Below are 20,394 nucleotides of genomic sequence, written 5' to 3' on the forward strand. Positions count from 1 at the left end.
AAATGCTGGGTGGCAGTAATTGCTAATAATAATAAACATCAAATAATTCAGGAACTTGTCACAGTTTCTTCCTTCAGTGAAAATACTTCATAGCAAAATTTGCTTGAAGAACTGATAACCTTTCTGTCTGTATGTTCTTCAGTTTAGTTCATTAACAATGTAAATAAAAAAGTTTCAAAACAAAATGAAATCATTGGTTGGCAAATAACTTACAGTGGGTTTCTCAATTACTGCCTCTATGCCAGCTTTTCTCGTTTTACCACTGAGAAGCCCCTAAAACATTCTTCAGGCTTCAAAAAACCCCAAAAGTGGGCCAGCTGGAAGCTGGCATCCCTGCCCCTAATAAGGGGTGCCAGTCTCCAGGTAAGACCTGGAGAACCCCCAGAATGAAAGCTCCTCTCCAGACTGCAGAAATCAGTTGCCCTGGAGGAAAGGGCTGCTTGGGATGGGGATAGGGGTCGTGTGGCACTCCTCCCCAATTTCCCCATCTTCCATGCCATTGGTCTTAAATTTGCTTTGTTGGAATGGTCCTAGAAAGATTGCAGCAAGACTAAGGTGGTATCCATATGGAAAGGGAAAGTCTACATCTTCCCAGTCCCACCCACATCAGCATTATTTTCCCTGCTGCAATTGCCTGTGATGGCTACCCTCAAAGCATGCCTCCCTTTTGCAAACCTCACATGATTTACTCATGATAAACATTACCAGGGCAGAGGCATTTCCTCAGCACTCTGGATCCCAGAGGCCATTTCTCTGCCTTCTGCACCCCCCCCCCATCTCCCCAAGGCAAACAGAGGCTCTCCCAGTTCCCCGCCACATCCTCTAAGTTGAAAGAACCCAGGAACCCAGGGCAACCTACTGGCAGCAGAGCACGCTCTGAAGCTGGCTCCTCTTCCACCCAGCAAGCTTTTCGAAACTGGCAGGAAGCTGGAGGTGGAGAGCCGATTCCTTATTAAGACCTTCCTGGCTAAGAGCTGCCTCCTGATTGGGTCTAAACTACCTGGGTGGGTCATTCTAGATGAGGATCAATCAGGTAGTGGGTCAGCAGTCAGTTTGGATTTTATAAGGTGTACTCATAGAAGGCGGCTAGGGGTAAGTAATGTAGTGGCCAGAACGGCAGATGACACAAAATTGTTCAGTGCCAGTCAGAACATCTGCTGAAGTACATTCAAGTCGGTTGTAACAAAGGATAATGGGACAGGAACATTCACTATGTAGAAAAATTCACTATGACAACTCAAATATATGTATGTTTACTGTATCATTATTTGCAATCCTTTCTTGTTCTTGAGAACAGAAGAACAGTAATTCTTCTGTACTAATTCTCTCATTTTTCAAGTAAATGTTCTTTCTCTAGTTTTAATATAGCCCCATTACACATGCACATCTTACTGCAGATTTTTAGAGCAGTAAGCCTTTAATCTTAACTTGTGATTCTCTGGTGGTGTCTAAAGGATTTTTAAAAAATTAAATACATAGTTCCCTACTGCATTTATGCAGTAGCATCCAGCCAATGCCTTCCATTTCAATCCTTATAGTTCAGGTTTTGCACATGCATTTTACTATTAGTCTATTGAATGAAAGGGAACAGAAAGGAAAGCAGACAAAGGGGGGAACCCAATGTTAAATTTAAAAGATTATTTTTGAAACTGACAAGCACCAGTTTCCTTACTGTGGGGCCCAATGGATTCTGTGCTGTGTTTTCAGCCACTGTAAAAAATGGGAGTCACTTAATCTCATAATACAGCGAACTACGTTGAGTGTACATAATGCAAGATAGAACCCACTGATATTGACACTGCTAGCTTTGAGCATTGGCAACATGCATGTATGCACCTGTGCAAAGTTGGCTGCAACTTTACCATGCTTAGCACAGGGCTGCAATTTATATGGGGGAGGAGTCCTCTTGCAGAAGCTTTGGAGAACTTTTAAAATCCTGTGCTACCATATTAAAAGAAAATGGAGGGTGGGGTATTTTTGCTGATACCCTAGTGCAGTTACATAGTAATATTAATTTCCTGCCCTTTCCTTCAAACTTGCATGGTTTTCCCTTTGAAATTCTCTAATTTGAATCACACTTGCCATGATTTTGGCAGTTTTTAAAGCCTGTTCTGTATAGATTACACTCTTCCTCCTAATGGATTGATCTCAAACAAATACTTAAGTTTGGCGGTTCACAGGAGGTCCATGTAGCTTAGCTGCCATTTTAATGTTAGGCTTTCAGAGACTGAAAATGGTTCCCCTGCTCAAACTTTGTTCATTAAAGTATTAAAGAGAAAAATGTTTTCAAAGCTTTGGGCTTCTAATCCCAGTGTCTCTTTTTGCATCTCATGTCAATTTCATGAGCCCGCCCTTTATTTGCGTACAGCATTAATTTAAAAATTAAAAAAAAACTGTTTGTCTCCCTTTCAATTTCCATTTCAAGTCAAAACCAACAGCGAACTAAACCACATGCAGCTCCTTTTAAATTTTCCACCATCATTTAATTTTTTTAAATTCAGCAATCCAAGACTAGTGACAGTGTCGTATCATTAGACTCATGCTGATTAAAATTCAGTGGAAAATGGAACTTATACACCAATGAAGGAGGGAGGATGACGAAAGGTGCAGAATGGGTGGAACAATCTAGATGTATGCAGGGAGTAACCTTTGAGGGGTGGCAAAAGGGCAGGGGGGGAAATCTGAGGGAGTCTGTATGCTCCTGATTTACTTTCAACTTGGAAGTGAAACATAGAAACAACTTTCTGTAAACACAGGGAAACAGTGACCAGAAGATGAATTGAGTGTTGGAGGAAGGAAAATCAATGTAGAACAACAAAGAAAACCTGACAGACATGCATGGTAAAAGTGAGGGGAAACACTCATGTATAATGGGCTCCAGGAAAACCAGCAAGTGAGTATGAAGTGGCATCAAGTTTCAGCTGACTTACGAAAACATCCTAGGGTTTTAAAGGCAAGAGACTAACGAAGGTATTTTGTTGTTTCTTTCCTCTATACAGCGACCCTAGAACTCCTTGGTGGTCTCCCATCCAATACTAACCTGGGCCAATCCTGCATACCTTTTCTCACCTGACAAAAATCAGGCTATCCAGGACAGAGCAAAACCAGCATACTACACTTTAAACACAAAATTCCATACAGGAGCCACATAATGATCACATGCTATTAATCAAATCTGTACACTATGATCAAACGTATCCTTTATTTTTTATAGGAAGTATCACGATAAAGCAGTATCATGATAAAGCAGCAGTGCATAGCAGGGGATTCTGAAATTACAAAACAAAAGACCTATATGCCTCCTAAACAATCTCTGCAGCCTTTATTGTCCCCAGGGTGGTAGAAATAACAGAGTCCATTCAGAGGTTTATGATGGTAGCACTGATGGTGACAAAAACTTACCACTGGCAGACAAGAAGTTGGCAGAGAAGCTGTCCAACTTTGCTCTTCCAGGGAAGTAGGAATTTAATTCAGTTTTCATTATATAGGGACCCAATCAAACATCAGTGACCTACCGCGACTCTTTCACAAGACACATTGTCCCATATCGAGCCCAAATGAAATGCTATACGTGTAGTCAGCTCTGTAGCTTACATTCAAAAGACTACTGCTAGATGGGGGGAGATGGTTATTGGAACTTTTAAAAAACATAATTGTCAGCCAACTCTAAGCAGTGTTGGACAAAGTTGGTTACTTTGATCCTTTTCAATCATAGAACACATTCATCTTGCACTTTTTCAATTAGCACTTGAAATATACAGTATTGTTTTTAGTTCCATTCCAGGATAATATATGCCCTAAATAAAAGTTACCATCTGGTTTTACTGAAATATAATTATACTTGCTAAGGGCTCTGATCCAATTATATATGTTCCATCAAAGCCCTCCCACCCACAGGAAATTATCACAGATCTTTGGTTTTTAAACATCTATTTCAATATGGACTTGTACAGAATTTAAGAACAACTGGCTTTACGGTCACCTCCAGATTAGACTTCTGCAACTCGTTCTAGGCAGGGCTTCCCTTGAAACTGTTCCAGAAACTTGAACTGATTCAAATGGTCCTCACTGGGACACAGTGGAGGAAGGCACATATGACAATAGTGCTCTCCCAGCTGTACTGCCTCCAGATTGGAGACCGGATCAGATTCAAGGGTTTGGTATTAACCTTTAAAGCTCTAAATGGTCTGGGACCAATGTATCTATGGGACTGACTACATCCCCCAATGAATGCTGAGGTCATCTGACCAAAACCTGCTTAGGATCCGTGGCCAAAAAGAGGTGAGACTGGCCTGGGACCCAGCCTGATGGAACACTCACTAGCAAGGAAGGGCGGACTACAAAAATGAAGTTTATTATTATCCCACTGGTATTATTATCTCTACCTTAAGCAGCTTAAAATTGCCTACCCTTCCTCTCCCCACAACAGGCATCTTGTGAGGTAGGTGAGGCTGAGAGAGACCCAAGGTCACTAGCAGGTTTCATATGGAGGAGTGGGGAATCAAACCTGGTGTGTTGCTCTTAATCTTGTTTCATGGTACATATTTCAGGGATGCTAGTTCATACTATTTTTGTGTGCTCCTGTCATTTTTGGAATAAGGATTAACATTGGAGTGATGGGAACACCAATCATGAGTGTGATATCAAATTTCTATCATTACTTCTTGCTTTTCACAAGCTTCTTATCTATTCTTACCTCCATAATGCACATTTCTTGATAACTCACTACCTGCAGATTTTTGCGCATAACCAGAGATACAAAAGACCCGTTAAACGGATTGGACACAGAGTCTTTTATCGGATTGATCATTATATAGTAAAGAACATCTGATTTCCATTTCATCAGCTGTACCATGATGATCGCATCTGTTTTACTGCTACTTATTCCGCCTTCCACCTAGGCAAATTTTGGAAGAGAATCTATCTGTGAATGCAAAATGTTATGCTCCTGTGTGCATTTCAATTGCTACCTAAGTCAGGGGTTCCCAAGAGATGCCTTGTAAGAGGGGCATTGTTTTAAATGTTGTTGTTTTTTTGCATATAAACAGTTTATCTTCAGTCACATATAAACTTTCCCAAAGCAACCTTTTAAAAAAAATCTGAACAACCAATCATTAGTAATCCTCACCTAAGTTTTTGCAAGTTAAATGGTAAGAGTGTAGCAACAGTCTATACCAGACCTTACTTAGGTGGATGAAAGAAACCTTTAAAAAAACTCAAACAAGAAGTAAAAGCAGTAAGGAGGGAGAGCAGAGGAGGGAGCACACATCCCTAGGGTGCAGCTTCAGGTTACTCATGGTATCAAGAGTGATCTTTGATGCCTCCTTACCCGTGGAGGCACAGGTCACCAAAGTACCTCACCAGGCATTTTTCCATCTATGTCAGGCTAAGCTAATAGCACCCTACCTGGCCCCAGAACACCTAGCCACAGTGATCCGTACGACAGTCACCTCTAGGTTGGATTATTGAAACTCTCTGTACATGGGCCTTCCTTTATCCCAAATCTGTAAACTATAACTGGTTCAGAATGCAGCTGCACTGGCTGCCAGTTGAATTCCAGGTCAGGTTTAAGGTGTTGGTTTTAACCATTAAGGCCTTATGTGATCTGGGACCTGCATACCTGAGGGACCGTCTTTCCATATATGCTCCCAAAAGAGCTCTTGGTTGTCCCCAGCCCGAGAGAAGTGTGCCTGGCCTTCATCAGAGCCAGAGGCTTTTGTTTGCCCTGGCTTCAGCTTGGTGGAATGAGCAGCTGACAGAAATCCAGGCCCTTATGGAGCTCCCAAAGACCCAACGGGCCTGCAAAACAGCACTCTTCCACCAGGCATTCAGTTGAGACCAAGGCTGCACTCTTACAATCTGAAAGTGCCCTCTGCCTAACCTCCTGAACCCAGGCTTCTACCTGGGCCATTCTCCTGCCATCAAAAGCCATGCCAATTACCGTATTTGCCGGCGTATAAGACGACTAGGTGTATAAGACGACCCCCCAACATTTCCACTCAAAATATAGAGTTTGTTACATTACATTACAGTACTATGGGCCACTATGGGCAGCTATGTCTATCCCAACTGAAGTGCACCCAGCGTATAGGATGACCCCCCCCCCACTTGGAGGCATGTTTTTCAGGGGGGAAAAGTAGTCTTATACGCCAGCAAATACTGTATTCTGTATCTTGAACTATTTTAATCAGGTCCGGGGAAAAAACTGCTGTAGTAGTATTTTATTTTAATGTTAACATTTTAAATATTTTATTGTACAAGATTACTCTTCTTGTTGTAAGCCACCCTGAATCCTCTCTTTTGGAGAGGGGTGGCCTAGAAATTCAGGGAATAAATGAATGAATAAATAATTATATTCCCCCAATTAATCATCAGAGGATAATAAATCGTGGTTTATGCAAAAGAACATTGAAATAAACAATTTCCCTCATAGAATCAATCACTGACTAGCAACAAATATAATTGAGACACAGCCACTTACCTGGGTTGGTACAAGTACCGGAGGATATGCTAGTTTATGATGTCGATACATCCAAAATGAAAACAGTACAATCACTGCTATTCCCATTATAGGCACCAGAGAATATAGCAAGGTACTGAATAGCGGTGGCTTAGGTGGGACAGGATTGGAAGTAGCTGTAAGGGAAAAAGTCATAATTAATATTCTGATTGGTCTAATAGTAAGCAAACTACTATGATCCAATTCTTACAACGGGGGGAAAGAATACATCTTCAAAAGCATAGATAAAAAATTAAAATCAGATCAAAGTTTAAAAGATTAAGATACATTTCAAGGCAGATTTTAAGATGTTTTAATTCATTCTCTTTTTAACATTTAAAATGTTTTGACTGACAACTGTCTGAGGCTTGAAAGCTTTTGTTTCATCAGTAGAAATTAGCTCAGCTAAGCCCTTTGTCTGCATGGCAGCTCCAGAAGCTATCAATAACACAAGCGCTACTTTGAGATCCCAAAATAGTTCCAAAATTTAAGAATACTCATAGGACTTTAATTTAAAGCAATTTCTCATTAGGGAAGTTTCATGTATGCTAAAGGAATCAGGAATACAGAATAACAAAACACCCACTGTACACCTGTGTTTTACGGTGCAATCCTAAAAACACTTTCCTAAAAACACATAGAATCCCATTGAATAGGCTTGAGGAGGACTGTCAGTATACCTGCTGGGTTTGCTCTATCAGTTTCAGAGGAAAAAGATAAAGCTGCACATTGAAATATTGGAATATAATGTTCCGAATGAACTCTATTTGCATGTGGTTTAAAGTTTAGTTAAGGGAATCTGCTCACTATTCCCTTCATTTTTCTCTCCCTTACACAACCACAGAATGATGTACCCAAACTAGAACATGCAAAAACTGTTGCTTACTTCTTGCCTAAAAACAAGGACTATGAACAAGGCAGTTTAGAATACTGACTTCTAGGTCTCAAACAATTTCTGCGTTCCAACAGAAATTCTGATCGATACATAAATGCATTTGTTGTCTACCGACTTCCCTGGACTCTCAGGGCTTGCCAAGCCTGCATTATCTACAAACCCACGGCTGTGAGATTCTACATCTAACAAGGCTTTCTGAAATAAAATTGGCCAACTGACTTTCCATTTAAACAGATTTATTGTAAAGATCTTTTTATAGAAGCTCTCTCACTTTTAAGGCTAAGAAAAATAAGTATAATTGAATGGAATATCAGATTGTTCCTTCAACTTGAAGACAAGTAAAACATCTTTAACAAACTCCTGGACCCTAGACTCCTAGACCCTTGAGGCAAGAATACATACTCATTTCCATCTCCACCACTAGAGGGTACCCCCCCCCCTCCATATGTTCACAGACCATCCACCAACCTCCACACTGTTTTCTTATTGCTTTTCTAAGCGTAATCTTTAATAACTCAAACCTCAAGTTGTACAGCATATTTAAAGGTGTATCTTTAAGGAGAAAACAATATACAATGAACAGTTACCAGAAATGAACAAATGGGAAAACTTCTTAGTTGTTCCAGCAGTCTCTATTCAAGGAGATTTATTAATTTAATTTAATTTAATTTATTTATTGTATTTATATTTATATACCTCCCTCCCCGAAGGCTCAGGGCAGTTTATACAGGAACAAAGAACAATACATAAAACAGTCTATAAGCAAGTGAATACCTTACAATATAATAATACTAATAGTTGTAACCATATAACAATATAACAGTATAAACAATATAAACAATACAACAGTGCAACAATGCAAACAGGTCCAGAGCATTGGTGGAATTCTGAGGGGGGGCAGGGGGGGAGCAGGGGCCCTTCAATCACTGTTGATTACGTCTGGTTTCAACCAAATGCCTGGTGGAAGAGCTCCTTTTTGCAGGCCCTGCGGAACTGTTTAAGCTCTGTCAGTGCCCTGATCTCCTCTGGGATATATATCTTTTCCATCTTAGTTAAGGGTGGGAAGAATGTTGTCTTTATCTTCAAGCAGACAGAATAAGTAAGTCCCAGTGTTCCATTCTCACTTGAAGATGGAGGGTATCCTTGACGAATGGGATATTAAAAAAACATTTAACAATCTAAGCAGGGGAATGACTCCCAGGCAGATGGTTGCAGGATTCTGTGCCTGAAGTTCGTGTCAACAGAGGCAAGCAAGTCCACCTTGTTACATCTAAAGACACAAATTATTATTTTGCAAATAACTAACAATTATTCTATATCATGTAAAATGTTGCTGATGTATAGCAGTCATCCCTCATCAGGGGTTCAAGCCTTTTCTCTCCTATATCAGCCCAATGCATTCTTCTCAACCACTGAATTAATGACACTTTAGAGATCTTCTTGACCTTTATGATGGTTTAATGAGCAATGAAAAATGAATCAGATCAGATCTCCTAATAGAGATGTCCTTGATATAGATTTGCAGAACTTTGTTATGATACAATGTATACAAGTTTGCTTTGGACAAAAGGAGAAAAGATAAATCTTTTGTGACATATGGAAAATCAAATTCACTTTCAACAATAAGACAGGGTCAATACATTGTTTTCTTTGAAAACTACAGAAGCGCCTACTCTAACACTTTTCCAGGAGATGTTACAGCCACCAGAACCAGGGCCCTAAAGATAAGGAACAGAGTTTCATATAGTAGCTCAGAGACTTTGTTAATGCTTACGTGATGCATACAATCTCTAAGCAGTGAATTACTAGAGGTCAAAGCTGGGTCCCTTTCACAAAAATGTTTTACATGTCTTTGAAACATGAATTCTTTCAAAAGTATAAGCTGTCATATATGTTGGTGGTGGATGCACAGTGCAAGAAAAACATAATTTGAATTACTTCTTCAGCAAATCATAACTTCAGTGTAATTTGCTTTTCATTTACTATGTAACTGTGTGTAGCCATCCTAAGTCTGGATCACATGCTGGACCTTGGTTTAACATGCTGGGTGTCATAGAATCATAGAGTTAGAAGGGACCACATGGGTCATCTAGTACAACCCCCTGCACTATGCAGGACACTCACATCCCAATCGCTCATCCTCTGTAACCTGACATCCCCTTGAGCCTTCACAGAATCAGCCTCTCCGTCAGATGGCTATCCAGCCTCTGTTTAAAAATCTCCAAAGATGGAGAACCCACCAACTCCCGAGGAAGCCTGTTCCACTGAGAAACCGCTCAAACTGGCAGGAACTTCTTCCAGATGTTTAGATAGAATTTCTTTTGAATTAATTTCATCCCATTCATTCTGGCAAGAGAGAACAATTCTGCTCCATCCTCAATATGGCAGCCTTTTAAATACTTGAAAATGGTTATCGGATCCCCTCTCAGTCGTCTCCCCTCTAGGCTAAACAGACCAAGCTCCCCCAACTTTTCTTCATATGTCTTGGTCTCCAAACCCCTCACCATCTTTGTTGGCCTTTCTGGACACTTTCCAGTTTGTCAACATCCCTCTTCAACTGGGGTGCCCAATGAGGATGAGACATTAAAATAAGGAAATATTAATAAACTTGGTCAATGGATTATTTTGGAATTTACTGACCAGCTGGAGACTCAAAGGTAACAGAGCCTGTGCTCACTTTCCAGTTGTAGAAAGGGAATGTAAGTGAAGGCTAAGCCAATGGGGGGGACTGGAGGAGGACTTCCAGGAGGCAGAGCAATAAGAAAGGAGGAGAATGCTAACCTCTCTAACCTCACTGCAAGTTTTCAACTTTTACTATCTCAGTAACTTAACATTTAGTTATTAGTCAGAAGATAAATAAAAAATGAATCCTCGCTTATCTTATGGTGTGAAGGACCAGCTGACGTATTAAGATAAGAATGAAATATGGGTGGCGGAAAGAGGAGGTCTTGGAAGCAAACCAGCTTGCAAGCAAACCAAAATTATAGAGTTCTGCATCCCAGTTTAAACCGAGCTGTGCCAGGAGGGAGCGTTTGGCTCCCCAGGAGCAAAGCCAATCACAGATGGGCTACCTTTTCCTGCCACCCAGTTTAAACCAGGCAGTAGAAGAAAGCAGCACAGTGCTGCACCTGCAGGAAGTGATGGGATCCTTGCTGGCATGACAATCTCCTTCTCGAGGGCAGGAGAAAGCAGCACAGAATTGCACCAGAGGGGAGATTTCCACTCACCACCAGCCCTGCTAATCTTGGAATAGGTTCTCTTGCAGACTGGTTTAAACCAGGCAGTAAGAGAAGCCAGCCACAGCTAAGGTGACAGGGTGCTAAGCTCTCCACCGCCTTGGCTGATACTTGGCTGATACTTGGGCTGATTTCTGTACTTCCTTTAAAGTTTAAAAGGACTGCATAAGCCTGCCTGGCAAATAGCTCCGCTGTTTCCAGATCTCCCTAAAATTCCCAAATATATCCAGGATTCTCTCTGCATTTTTTTTGTTTTGTTTTTCCCAAGGAAACTTCAATATATTTGGGAAGCCGTAATATACCTGGAAAAGCTATTTTTCAGGTATATTTTCAGCTTGGGTAGATCCAAATGTACACCCCGGATATGGACCTCTACATTCCAGGCTCTCACTTCTGAGGAAGGAATGTACTGGAAGAGGTGGTGGAGATGAAAACTGCAAACTAATTACTGCCTCAAGTTTATTGAGAGCTGTCACATCTTTCCAACATGCCCTTTTTCTTCAAGTGAGATTCTCTTTTCTTTTACGACAAAAACTACAATTTGGTTAACGAGCTTTTCGAAAAACTAAACAACTTACGTTGTGTCACCTCCATCTCAGGAAAGTAGAAGAAACGTTCATTGCACATGTTGCCTTCACAGCAGCAAAAAAATACTTCAGGACTGTCTTTCTTTTCTATGCAGTTAGTCCTGAAAGGGATTAAAACCAATTATTCAGCTTAACTTTAAAATTTTTATAAAGTTGCTTCAGCCACATACAAGAAGAACTAATGCTCCTGAAAAAAGGATAAACATTCTTTTTAAAGTTAAGATCTAAAACATACCACAAAAGTGGGATAAATTTTTTCATTAATTTTTTCAGTAACAAAATAAGACTTCAGAATGGAGCTATTCTGAAAAAGCAGTCCTCTGAGGAGAAAAAATCATCTTATCTAGAGAGCTAGAGAAGAATTAAGACAAGCAACACACTAAGGTGTGATAGAGGAATCAATCCTCATCAAGTTCTGCTATAAATGGCCCAAACTGCACTCTGCAATTTCCCTCATTGTTTCATCATCATCATCATCATCATCATCATCATCATCAATTGTGCTCAAAGAAAGGATGCAAAAAATAATAGCGATTTGCTTGCCTGTCATAACAGTTAATATCATCCAGCCAACATCCCTGTTTCACAATTTCAATGGATCCAGAAATGTTCTTCCATGTTGCAAAGCAGTGTCGTCTCTTGTCTTTATCGCCATAGCAAGGTTCAATGCCACTACGATTTGTTTTGTCCTTTTCCCAGCTGCCATTGTAGAAAATGCACTCCTGTGTCTCTGATCTGCCTAGTATGGCACCTGTATGAGATTAAAAGAGTTTAAAATTAAATCACTGAATAAGGTTCCAAACACTTCTGGCACTCAGTATATGTCTGCACTGCAATTCTAACAAAACTGCCTTCTTGGCTATTCACTACAGAGTTCCAGTACTGATGTAGGCATGCTGTTCAAACAGATACTAAAAAGTAGAATAATCTTGTTTTTAAGTTTAGCAATATGACCCTAATACTTGCCAAATTCTAAGGAATGCAAAATAACTTTGTTGCTAAAACCCTTTCTGCACACAATATTTATACAACCCATCTTAAAAAAGCATGTGCATAGTTTAAAAGCCAACTCTGAATTGGGATCAATTGAGACACATCACTATGCAAGGTTTTTTGTGCAACTCTGATATGTTTTTTGTCTTTCTGGGTTCAGCTGTGAGCATCTTGCTTCCAAACATTTAGACTTTAGAACAAGAGGCACTGTACCCTGCTGAAGAAGAGGGCAGAAGCACACACCAGACTTCTCAATACCACAATATGTGCTCTCTCTTTCCCTCTCTCTCTCTCTCTCTCTCACACACACACTCTCTCTCTTTATGAACCTATTGCAAATAGACTTTGTGCTCATAGTGTTCTTCATAGTATCGCTACTTAACCTTTTCAGGACAATGAAGGGAAACTATAATATTCACTTCATCTCCTCAGTCATTTGAGACTCAATCTCTGTGTATCTTGCAATATAAAATCATTACAAGTCATTAGGACTCCAGGGGAAAATGCAACAGTTCTTGTTGCATATATGAACTGGTCACAATGCAAGTGTGTCTATTTTTGGAATTGTAAAACAGAGCACAAGACAGTTCACAAATAATATTTAGAGTTTTCCTACATTTAACATCAGTCACCTCAAAATCAGTCACCTTAGTGACAGGTTTTATTTTCCTTGGCTCCAAGATCACTGCAGATGGGGACTGCAGCAAAGAAATTAAAAGACGCTTGCTCCTGGGGGAGGAAAGCTATGGCAAATCTAGACAGCATCCTAAAAAGCAGAGACATCACCCTGCCAACAAAAGTGCATTTAGTCAAGGCTATGATATTCTCAGTTGCAATGTATGGCTGAGAAAGTTGGACCATAAGGAAGGCCGAGCGTCAAAGAATTGTGGCTTTTGAACTCTGGTGCTGGAGAAGACTCTTGCGAGTCCCTTGGACTGCAAGGCGAACAAACCGGTCAGTCCTAGAGAAGATCAGCCCTGATTGCTCCTTAGAAGGTCAGATCCTGAAGATGAAACTCAAATACTTTGGCCACCTCATGAGAAGGAAGGACTCCCTGGAGAAGAGCCTAATGCTGGGAGCGATTGAGGGCAAAAGAAGAAGGGGACAACAGAGAATGAGGTGGCTGGATGGAGTCACTGAAGCAGTAGGTGCAAACTTAAATGGACTCCGGGGAATGGTAGAGGACAGGAAGGCCTGGAGGATCGTTGTCCATGGGGTCGCGATGGGTTGGACATGACTTTGCACCTAACAACAACAACAACACCTCAAAATGTTAATACTACTATTAGGGACAATGATATGTTGGGCATTAGTATAGCCAGCAAGAAAATAAAGAAAGTGGTACATGGTGAAAATTTACAAAGTTCAATATCTTGTTCCAATAGATTTGCTTATAATTTTAAAAAAGTGCTTTCTTTTCAACTTATATTATGATTAAACTCATATATATCAGGAGCCAAAATGAGGACCGGCTTGTGATTTGCCTGTTTTCAAGGTAGGAACCTTTTCCTCAGTGGCTATTCCCACTCTAAACTTATTGATTTATTTATAATTTGATCTGTATCCCACCTCTCTTGACTGAGTTGTCTCGAGGCAGCTTACAATATTCACTAATTACAATATTCACTTCAGTATTCCTTAGAATCAATATAAATTTTTTTCAAATGGTAGAAAATCATCTCTAAATATAAGTGAGCTGCATTGCTCATACATTTCTTGGAAGATTCCTCTTTAATTAACTATGTCTCCAATTAATTATATTGCATTAGGATAGCAACAGGACTCATGGCCAATCAGGGGTTTAGCCAAAAAACATGACTTGATGGTAACCCATCCTATTCTCAGGATCAATTTCTCAAAACACTAATTGGCAATGCTCTAACTATGCCCAGCCACCAAGATTAAGGGATGCAGGTGCAAAAAGGCTTCAAGGACAGTTCAAACTACAGTTAATTGGAAGCACATCGTTTTACAGAAAGGTCAGTTTAAAGCCTTCTTGCTGTTAGAGCCCTAGACCAGAGTTTGAATCAACAAAATTGCAGCTGAGCCATAATTCCACTACACCAGGAAGCCATAGTTGGTCTAGAGATCACCCAGATCAATGTCTTGAGTGCTCTCAAAATGGTACCCATGTGGAATAGGTGGCTGAGCAGGAGCCCGCAGCTGCATGGCCATGCTAGCCAGTGTGCCATTTTTTCACATCTTTTGGGGGTCTGGTTGCGTCCATTGAGCCAGCGCGGCAGTCTCCAGATGTGCATCCAAGAGAAATCCATTGTCTGAAAGTTTGCCAGTCACCATTATGCAGATTAAGCAAAAAAAAAAAAAAAGCACCATGAATGGCCATGTGCTTTTGATCTCTTTCACTCTCTCCTGCAATCCTTAAAGAGCTTCTAGCCAACTCTAAGCTCCAACAAGATAGAAGAAAGGAGGGAACATTTAGGGGAGAGTAGAGCTGTAGAAAGTTAGATAAGTAAGGGGGAAAATGAAAAAAAACTATTAGGTAGTTGAAGATCAGCAGAACTTGAGTCAACTGCACTCCCTGAGAGGCAGGAGAAAAAACTGCAGGAGGGGCAGTTCAGCTAGGAAAACAGGAAGGGGAAGAAGTTTTTGTTCCTGCCTTCCTAGCAAGAACAGTGAGAACCACCCTTGACAGATGTCCTCCTGGACTCAAGGGGAGTCGGTCTTGTTATAGAAACTGCTTCCATGTCCATGCTGGTAGGGGCTCATGGGAATTGTAGTCCATGGACATCTGGAGAGTCACAGTTTGTCCAGCCCTGTTATAGGGATTGAGCACAGCTGGAATTTTCTAAGAGAATATTCAAACATGAAACAATTGCTCCGGTTCAGTTATGCTGTAAAAATATTTTTGAATACTGTAACTCCCTGTGTATTAAAAATTTATGAGTCACCAGGCAAGAGTAAAGGACAGGCATAATCAAGATGGTCAGCTGCAAGAAGGGCAATGAACACCCATGCTATGGTGCAATCATATAACAAGATATGTGGGTATCTGAAGTGTGCATGCACACAGAAGCTTATATCCAGAATTAAACTTTATTAGTCTTCAAAGTGCCACTGGACTCCATACAACAAGATGGAAATGTAAAATTTCTGGAAATTTTGAAAACACAGGGAAAGAATTTAGAAGGAAATGTTGCAAAACCCTGAAATACATACACTGCTTGCTTTCATCTAAAACCTAAACTCATTTTACTGCTTTAACATACAATGCGTAATTTATACAATTCATAACTTTATTTATAATAACTTATGCACCGTTGTAGCACATAAAACTCACACTCACTGAACTGAGAAGTTATAAATGCCTTAGTTTTTTACAAACAAAATTGCAAGTATACCCAATCCTTGAGATAAATGTACATGCTATTTATCTTTTAAAGTGAGCTCTTACTCATGAAAGCTCACACTATAATGTATCTTCTTAGATTTTAGGATGCCACGGGATTTCTGTTGAATTCTTCTGCAACACCTCTCTGGATTTAACATATTGAGTTCTTTAATGAATTAATTCTTGAAAATTATAATTTAAACAGTAAACATATTCTTGAAAATGTATTAAGTGGTACAATTAAGAATTATTTAGTTATAGTGTAGGAAAATATATTAAAAACTCAATGCTGTAGATAAAAAAATCATGCTCATATTTAAGACCAGTAAATCTTGCCTTAAAAAAACACATCACTCATTCACTCATTTTCAGCAACTTCCTATGTGAATGTTTCCACATAGCATGCCATTTCATCAACTGGGCCGCAGCTTCTACATTTATCAGGGACTAGGGGCCAAGACTGTTGCATTCAGTAATACAATGGGTGCTAGATTGGGGTGTTGTGGAAGAACTCTGCTGATGGCCTCCCCCTCCCCCCAGGACCTGGAAAGGCTGCGGTAGCTGTTATGGAACTCAACTGCAGAGGCAGATCTCATGCGGCAGGAATCTGCAGCCTCAGAGGGAAGCGGAAGGAGGAGGGGGTGGTCAGGGGTGGGGGATGGAAGGCAATTAGCTGGCCGCTGGACAGATGGGCAAGCCGGTTGGAGGAGGAGGCACTCAGAGGCGGGACAGCCACCCTGAGTGGATGTTAAACGCTGAGTGGTAACTAAGCCATGAGACACGCTCCTCCTCCAAGGCCTTACCAGAAATATATAGTGGAACAGATATTGCCTCAGCTGACATGGCTTTTCAGAGTAGACTTCCATAGCATTCATTTTTGCTTTGGTTCGCAGATATAATCTCTCATTAAAAGTCTGGCTTAGTAACATCCCTTGCATTCGTGAAAAAGGAACTGAGGGAAGGGGGGTGTCTACTGATAAAGCATGTTACACATTGGGCAAAAATCTTGTATATGCTCTAGCTCTGAAAGAAAGTGGGGTGCCGCTTCTAGAGCTTTTGCGCTACAAAACATCATGCAGGTAGCTTGTACAGTCCAAATGTGGGGTTGTTTGAGAAGATGAACAGACTCCCCCCCTCCCCTCTCCCCAAAGCAGGAATTTACAAATGAGGAAAATGAGAGCACAGAAATGCCCTCAGGATTAAGCTTCTAATTTGAGAGGTATAGGAAAAGAATTTTAAAATTACTCAGCATCAAACAGCTTGAAGAAAACTCGCAGGTGTTTAAAATAGTTCTCAGAATAAAGTCCTCAAAACTGCCTACAGAACTCCAAGATACAAACTAATGCACAATACATAACAACATTAAAAGTGGATATACATGGAAAGACAGAAGGGAAGGAAAAATAAACAAATAACTAAGATCCCCAGTATAATCCCAGGGCAGTAGGTCTGTCATTTTGAATTAACCCAAACAACTGTACATTTAAATAATGTTCATTTTAACATAACTTAATACACTTACTGTGACAGGTATCTGTGTTTTTTTTTAACCTTACAAATAAGCACTGAAGAAACATGTGTGCCAGTAACATGTCATGACATTTAACTCCTTTCTAAGATATAGAAGGGGGGCACATGGAGGAGGAACTGCAAAGCTAGTGAGAATCAGAAGGGAACAAAAAAGCAGTGGCAGTGGGGGAGGCTCGAGATTCCACTGGATTGTTGTTGTTAACCGGCTGGCCTCATCCGTAGGCCTGGCAGAAGAGCTCTGCCTTACAAGGCCCTGTGGAACTCTGAGAGCTCTGACAGGGCTCTGATCCCTCCTGGGAGCTCATTCCACCAGACGAGAGCCAGGGCTGAAGAAGCACTGACTCTGGTTGAGGCCAGGTGAATTTCCGTAGTGCCAGGGATCCTTAAGCTGATTAGCACTGCTTGATCATAGAGCTCTATGGAGAACGTACTCAGAGAGATCGTCCCTCAGTACGCAGGGCTCAGGCTGCATAAGGCCTTAAAGATTAGACCCAGAATTCAACCGGAAGGCAGTGTAGCTGCCATAATACTGGTCTTATGTGGGCTCTCCATGGTGTCGGCATGAGAAGCCAGGCAGCCACATTTTGCACCAGTTGTCGTTTCCGGAACAGGTTCCATTGGAAACTGTAAAGGAAACGAAAGCTTTCGTCTAAGAGTTGAATGAACATAAGAAGACAGTCTGCACTGGGACAGTTGCTTTGATCTGTTTGGTTCCCAGGATATAGGAATACCCTCACTCAGCGAGATATGCAAGGGAAATAAAGTAATGATTTCTGTTCTGATCTTCCCTTCAGAAATCAATAGTGTAGGCTAACCAGGTCTGGTTGATGATGTCTTTGCTTCCAAGTACCTCCTGAGGGTCAGGCATTGGATCTGGTGTGCAATGCTTCAAATCCAGTCTATACTACTCTTAGCGTTTTGGCTTAAACTTGGGTCTCTTGAAAGGTGAGCAAAACACTGATTGGATATGTTGCGATTTGGATCAGTGAACTGATGGAACCAAACTGGCCAATTTGAAGAGAAAAGGTTTGGGTGGACACTCCAGAGCTAAGCTTAGATGCAATGGGGCAATGGTAGATTTAAGGCTTTTCCCACTAAAATGCAGACTTGAGCTTCAAAGCCTAATCCTCTCAAGCCTTGAGTGTGAAATGCTGACATGCCTACAAGTGGTCACATTGTGCTCATTTCCCAAGCAGAAGCAGAGTTCATGCTCATCCATCTCCATCATTGTTCCACCACAATGACTGCATTTCTTGAATAATTCCCTCTGTGCCGCGCAGGGTATAGTGGGACAGGCAGTCACTCACCGTACAATAAGATTGGGGGTAGGGCAAGAAGGAGCAGGGCAATTGTTTGGTACAACTCATGCTGATCAAAAAAATGAAGATAACCCTGGGCTCGCCACAGCACTGATAAAGCTGTTCTGACGAGCAGTAATATCAGGACTCTCTCAGCCTCGCCTACTTCACAGAGTGAATGTTGTAGGGAGAGGAAAAGGATGGCAAATGTAAGCCGCTTTGAGACTCCTTTAGGTAGAGAAAAGCAGCATATAAGAACCAACTCTTCTTCTTCTAGTTCCCTATCCATCTAAACTTCTGAAAATCCAGTGTACAGTCCTCCGGTTTACCCATCAGAACATCATGGGGAACCTTGTCAAAAGCCTTACTGAAATCCAGGTAAACAGCATCCACTGAGTTTCCATGATCTAATAAGCTTGTCACTCGGTCAAAGAAGAAAACCAGGTTGATTGGGCAGAACCTGTTGGAGACAAATCCAAGCTGACTTCCCTGGATCAACTAACTGTCCTTCAGATGATTGCAGATCACCCTCTTTAAAATCCATTATCTTCCCTGCAGTTGAGGTCAGGCTCACTGGACTGTAGTTTCACAGATCATTCCTCCTCCCTTTTATGAAGATTGGGATAACATTTGCTCTCCTCCAGTCTTCTGGCACTTCTCCAGTCCTCCAAGAGTTCCTAAAGATGATGGACGAGGGTTCTGCAAGCTCACTAGAAAGTTCACTGAGCACTCTTGGGTGCACACCAGGGTATTTGAACTCATCCAGTGCAGCCAGGTGCATTTGAAAGGGAGGTGCTACTTTACCCATCTGTTGAATGGAAGGGGGAACACTGTTGCCTTCTCCCTGCTGCTCTGCCCGGCTGGAGTCAGATCAGGTCATCCTGTCATCACTGCTGAGGAACCGGACAAAATACTGGCCACCATTATCTTGCTCTGAAGAGCCCACCTGAGCCTGCTTATCCCATTCCTTCTTGCGTGCTGTGAAGGCTCAGCAGTATTTTTGATTTCTCTGCTGGCGCAGCCTGGGACAGTACACTGCCCATCAGAATAGCCATCTCCTGTGGCTCTGAAGTAGCAAGTGGGGCTTCTAGGTCAGCATCTGAAAAGAAGCCACCCTCTCACCTTTCCCCAACCATCCGGCATAGAGAAAACACTCCACTGATAAAATGGCTGGCTCTGAGTGACTCCTTCCTTACTGAGCATGAAAATGTGGCTCAGTAGTGGCCAACAGAAGTGGAGGAAAAATTGAGAAGGGAAGTTAAGTAAAGGAGAAAGGATGGGAGAAATAGAAAGTAACAAATAAAATAAGGATTATAGTATGATGCAAAAGCAGTTAGCCCACTACCTACATGCTCTCCCTGAAGCAACAGGAAGAAGACTGGGGTCCGGGTGACACACACAACAGGAGATAGGAGGTGGAGGGAAAAGTTTTCTTTCTGCCTCCCTGAAAGCGTGCTGGAAAACACAAGATGTCCTCTGCTAAGGGGGATTATCTGAATTTGGTAGATTGTCTATGCATGAGGCCAAACAGATGGCCTCATAGAACCAGGGGAGAACTGCAAATATACTCAATGTTAGAGATTGTTTCCTGCTAATGAATTCACACTGTGGCATTAGCTAAATCATCTTTGTTTCTGCCATCTGAAAGGGAGAAAAAAGTAAAAGTTGAAAATGGAAAACAAAAGACAAGGTAGCATTTTGACAAAACAAAGAGCTACAATAGGGCCAGCCATATATATGGATATTGCATTAAAGTTCATGATAATAGTACTGACCTCTTTACTACCATATTAATTATGGACACATTTGTCACACTTGAACAGCACATCCTTAAAAATATGAGGTTCTGTATTCAAGCAGTGGATCTCAAAACCTTAGCAACCTGGGGACGCCTGTTAAAACTTCTGGTGGTCCTTCAAGCCGTCCCTCTTCTAGTACCTGCCATACAACGCATGCAGAAAGCTGTATGTGTCACAGAGAGGCTCCAGTCCTCAAAACAATAAGCTA

The 20,394-nt window shown here is 41.3% G+C and overlaps 1 protein-coding gene across 2 annotated transcripts in view; it reads right to left on the bottom strand.

Annotated features, from left to right (window-relative positions):
- The window catches only part of ACVR2A (activin A receptor type 2A), a 68,782-nt gene that overhangs the window by 17,844 nt on the left and 30,544 nt on the right, over positions 1–20,394 (bottom strand). For both annotated transcript variants that reach the window (XM_077320118.1, XM_077320119.1), the window contains exons 2-4: positions 11,761–11,968; positions 11,209–11,318; positions 6,482–6,636 (exon numbers count right to left, since the gene is read on the bottom strand). In XM_077320118.1, the coding sequence (XP_077176233.1) occupies positions 6,482–6,636; positions 11,209–11,318; positions 11,761–11,968 (473 nt within the window). The remainder of the gene's footprint in view (positions 1–6,481; positions 6,637–11,208; positions 11,319–11,760; positions 11,969–20,394) is intronic.

The sequence above is a fragment of the Paroedura picta genome, chromosome 2 (assembly GCF_049243985.1).
Source record: "Paroedura picta isolate Pp20150507F chromosome 2, Ppicta_v3.0, whole genome shotgun sequence".
NCBI lineage: Eukaryota > Metazoa > Chordata > Lepidosauria > Squamata > Gekkonidae > Paroedura > Paroedura picta.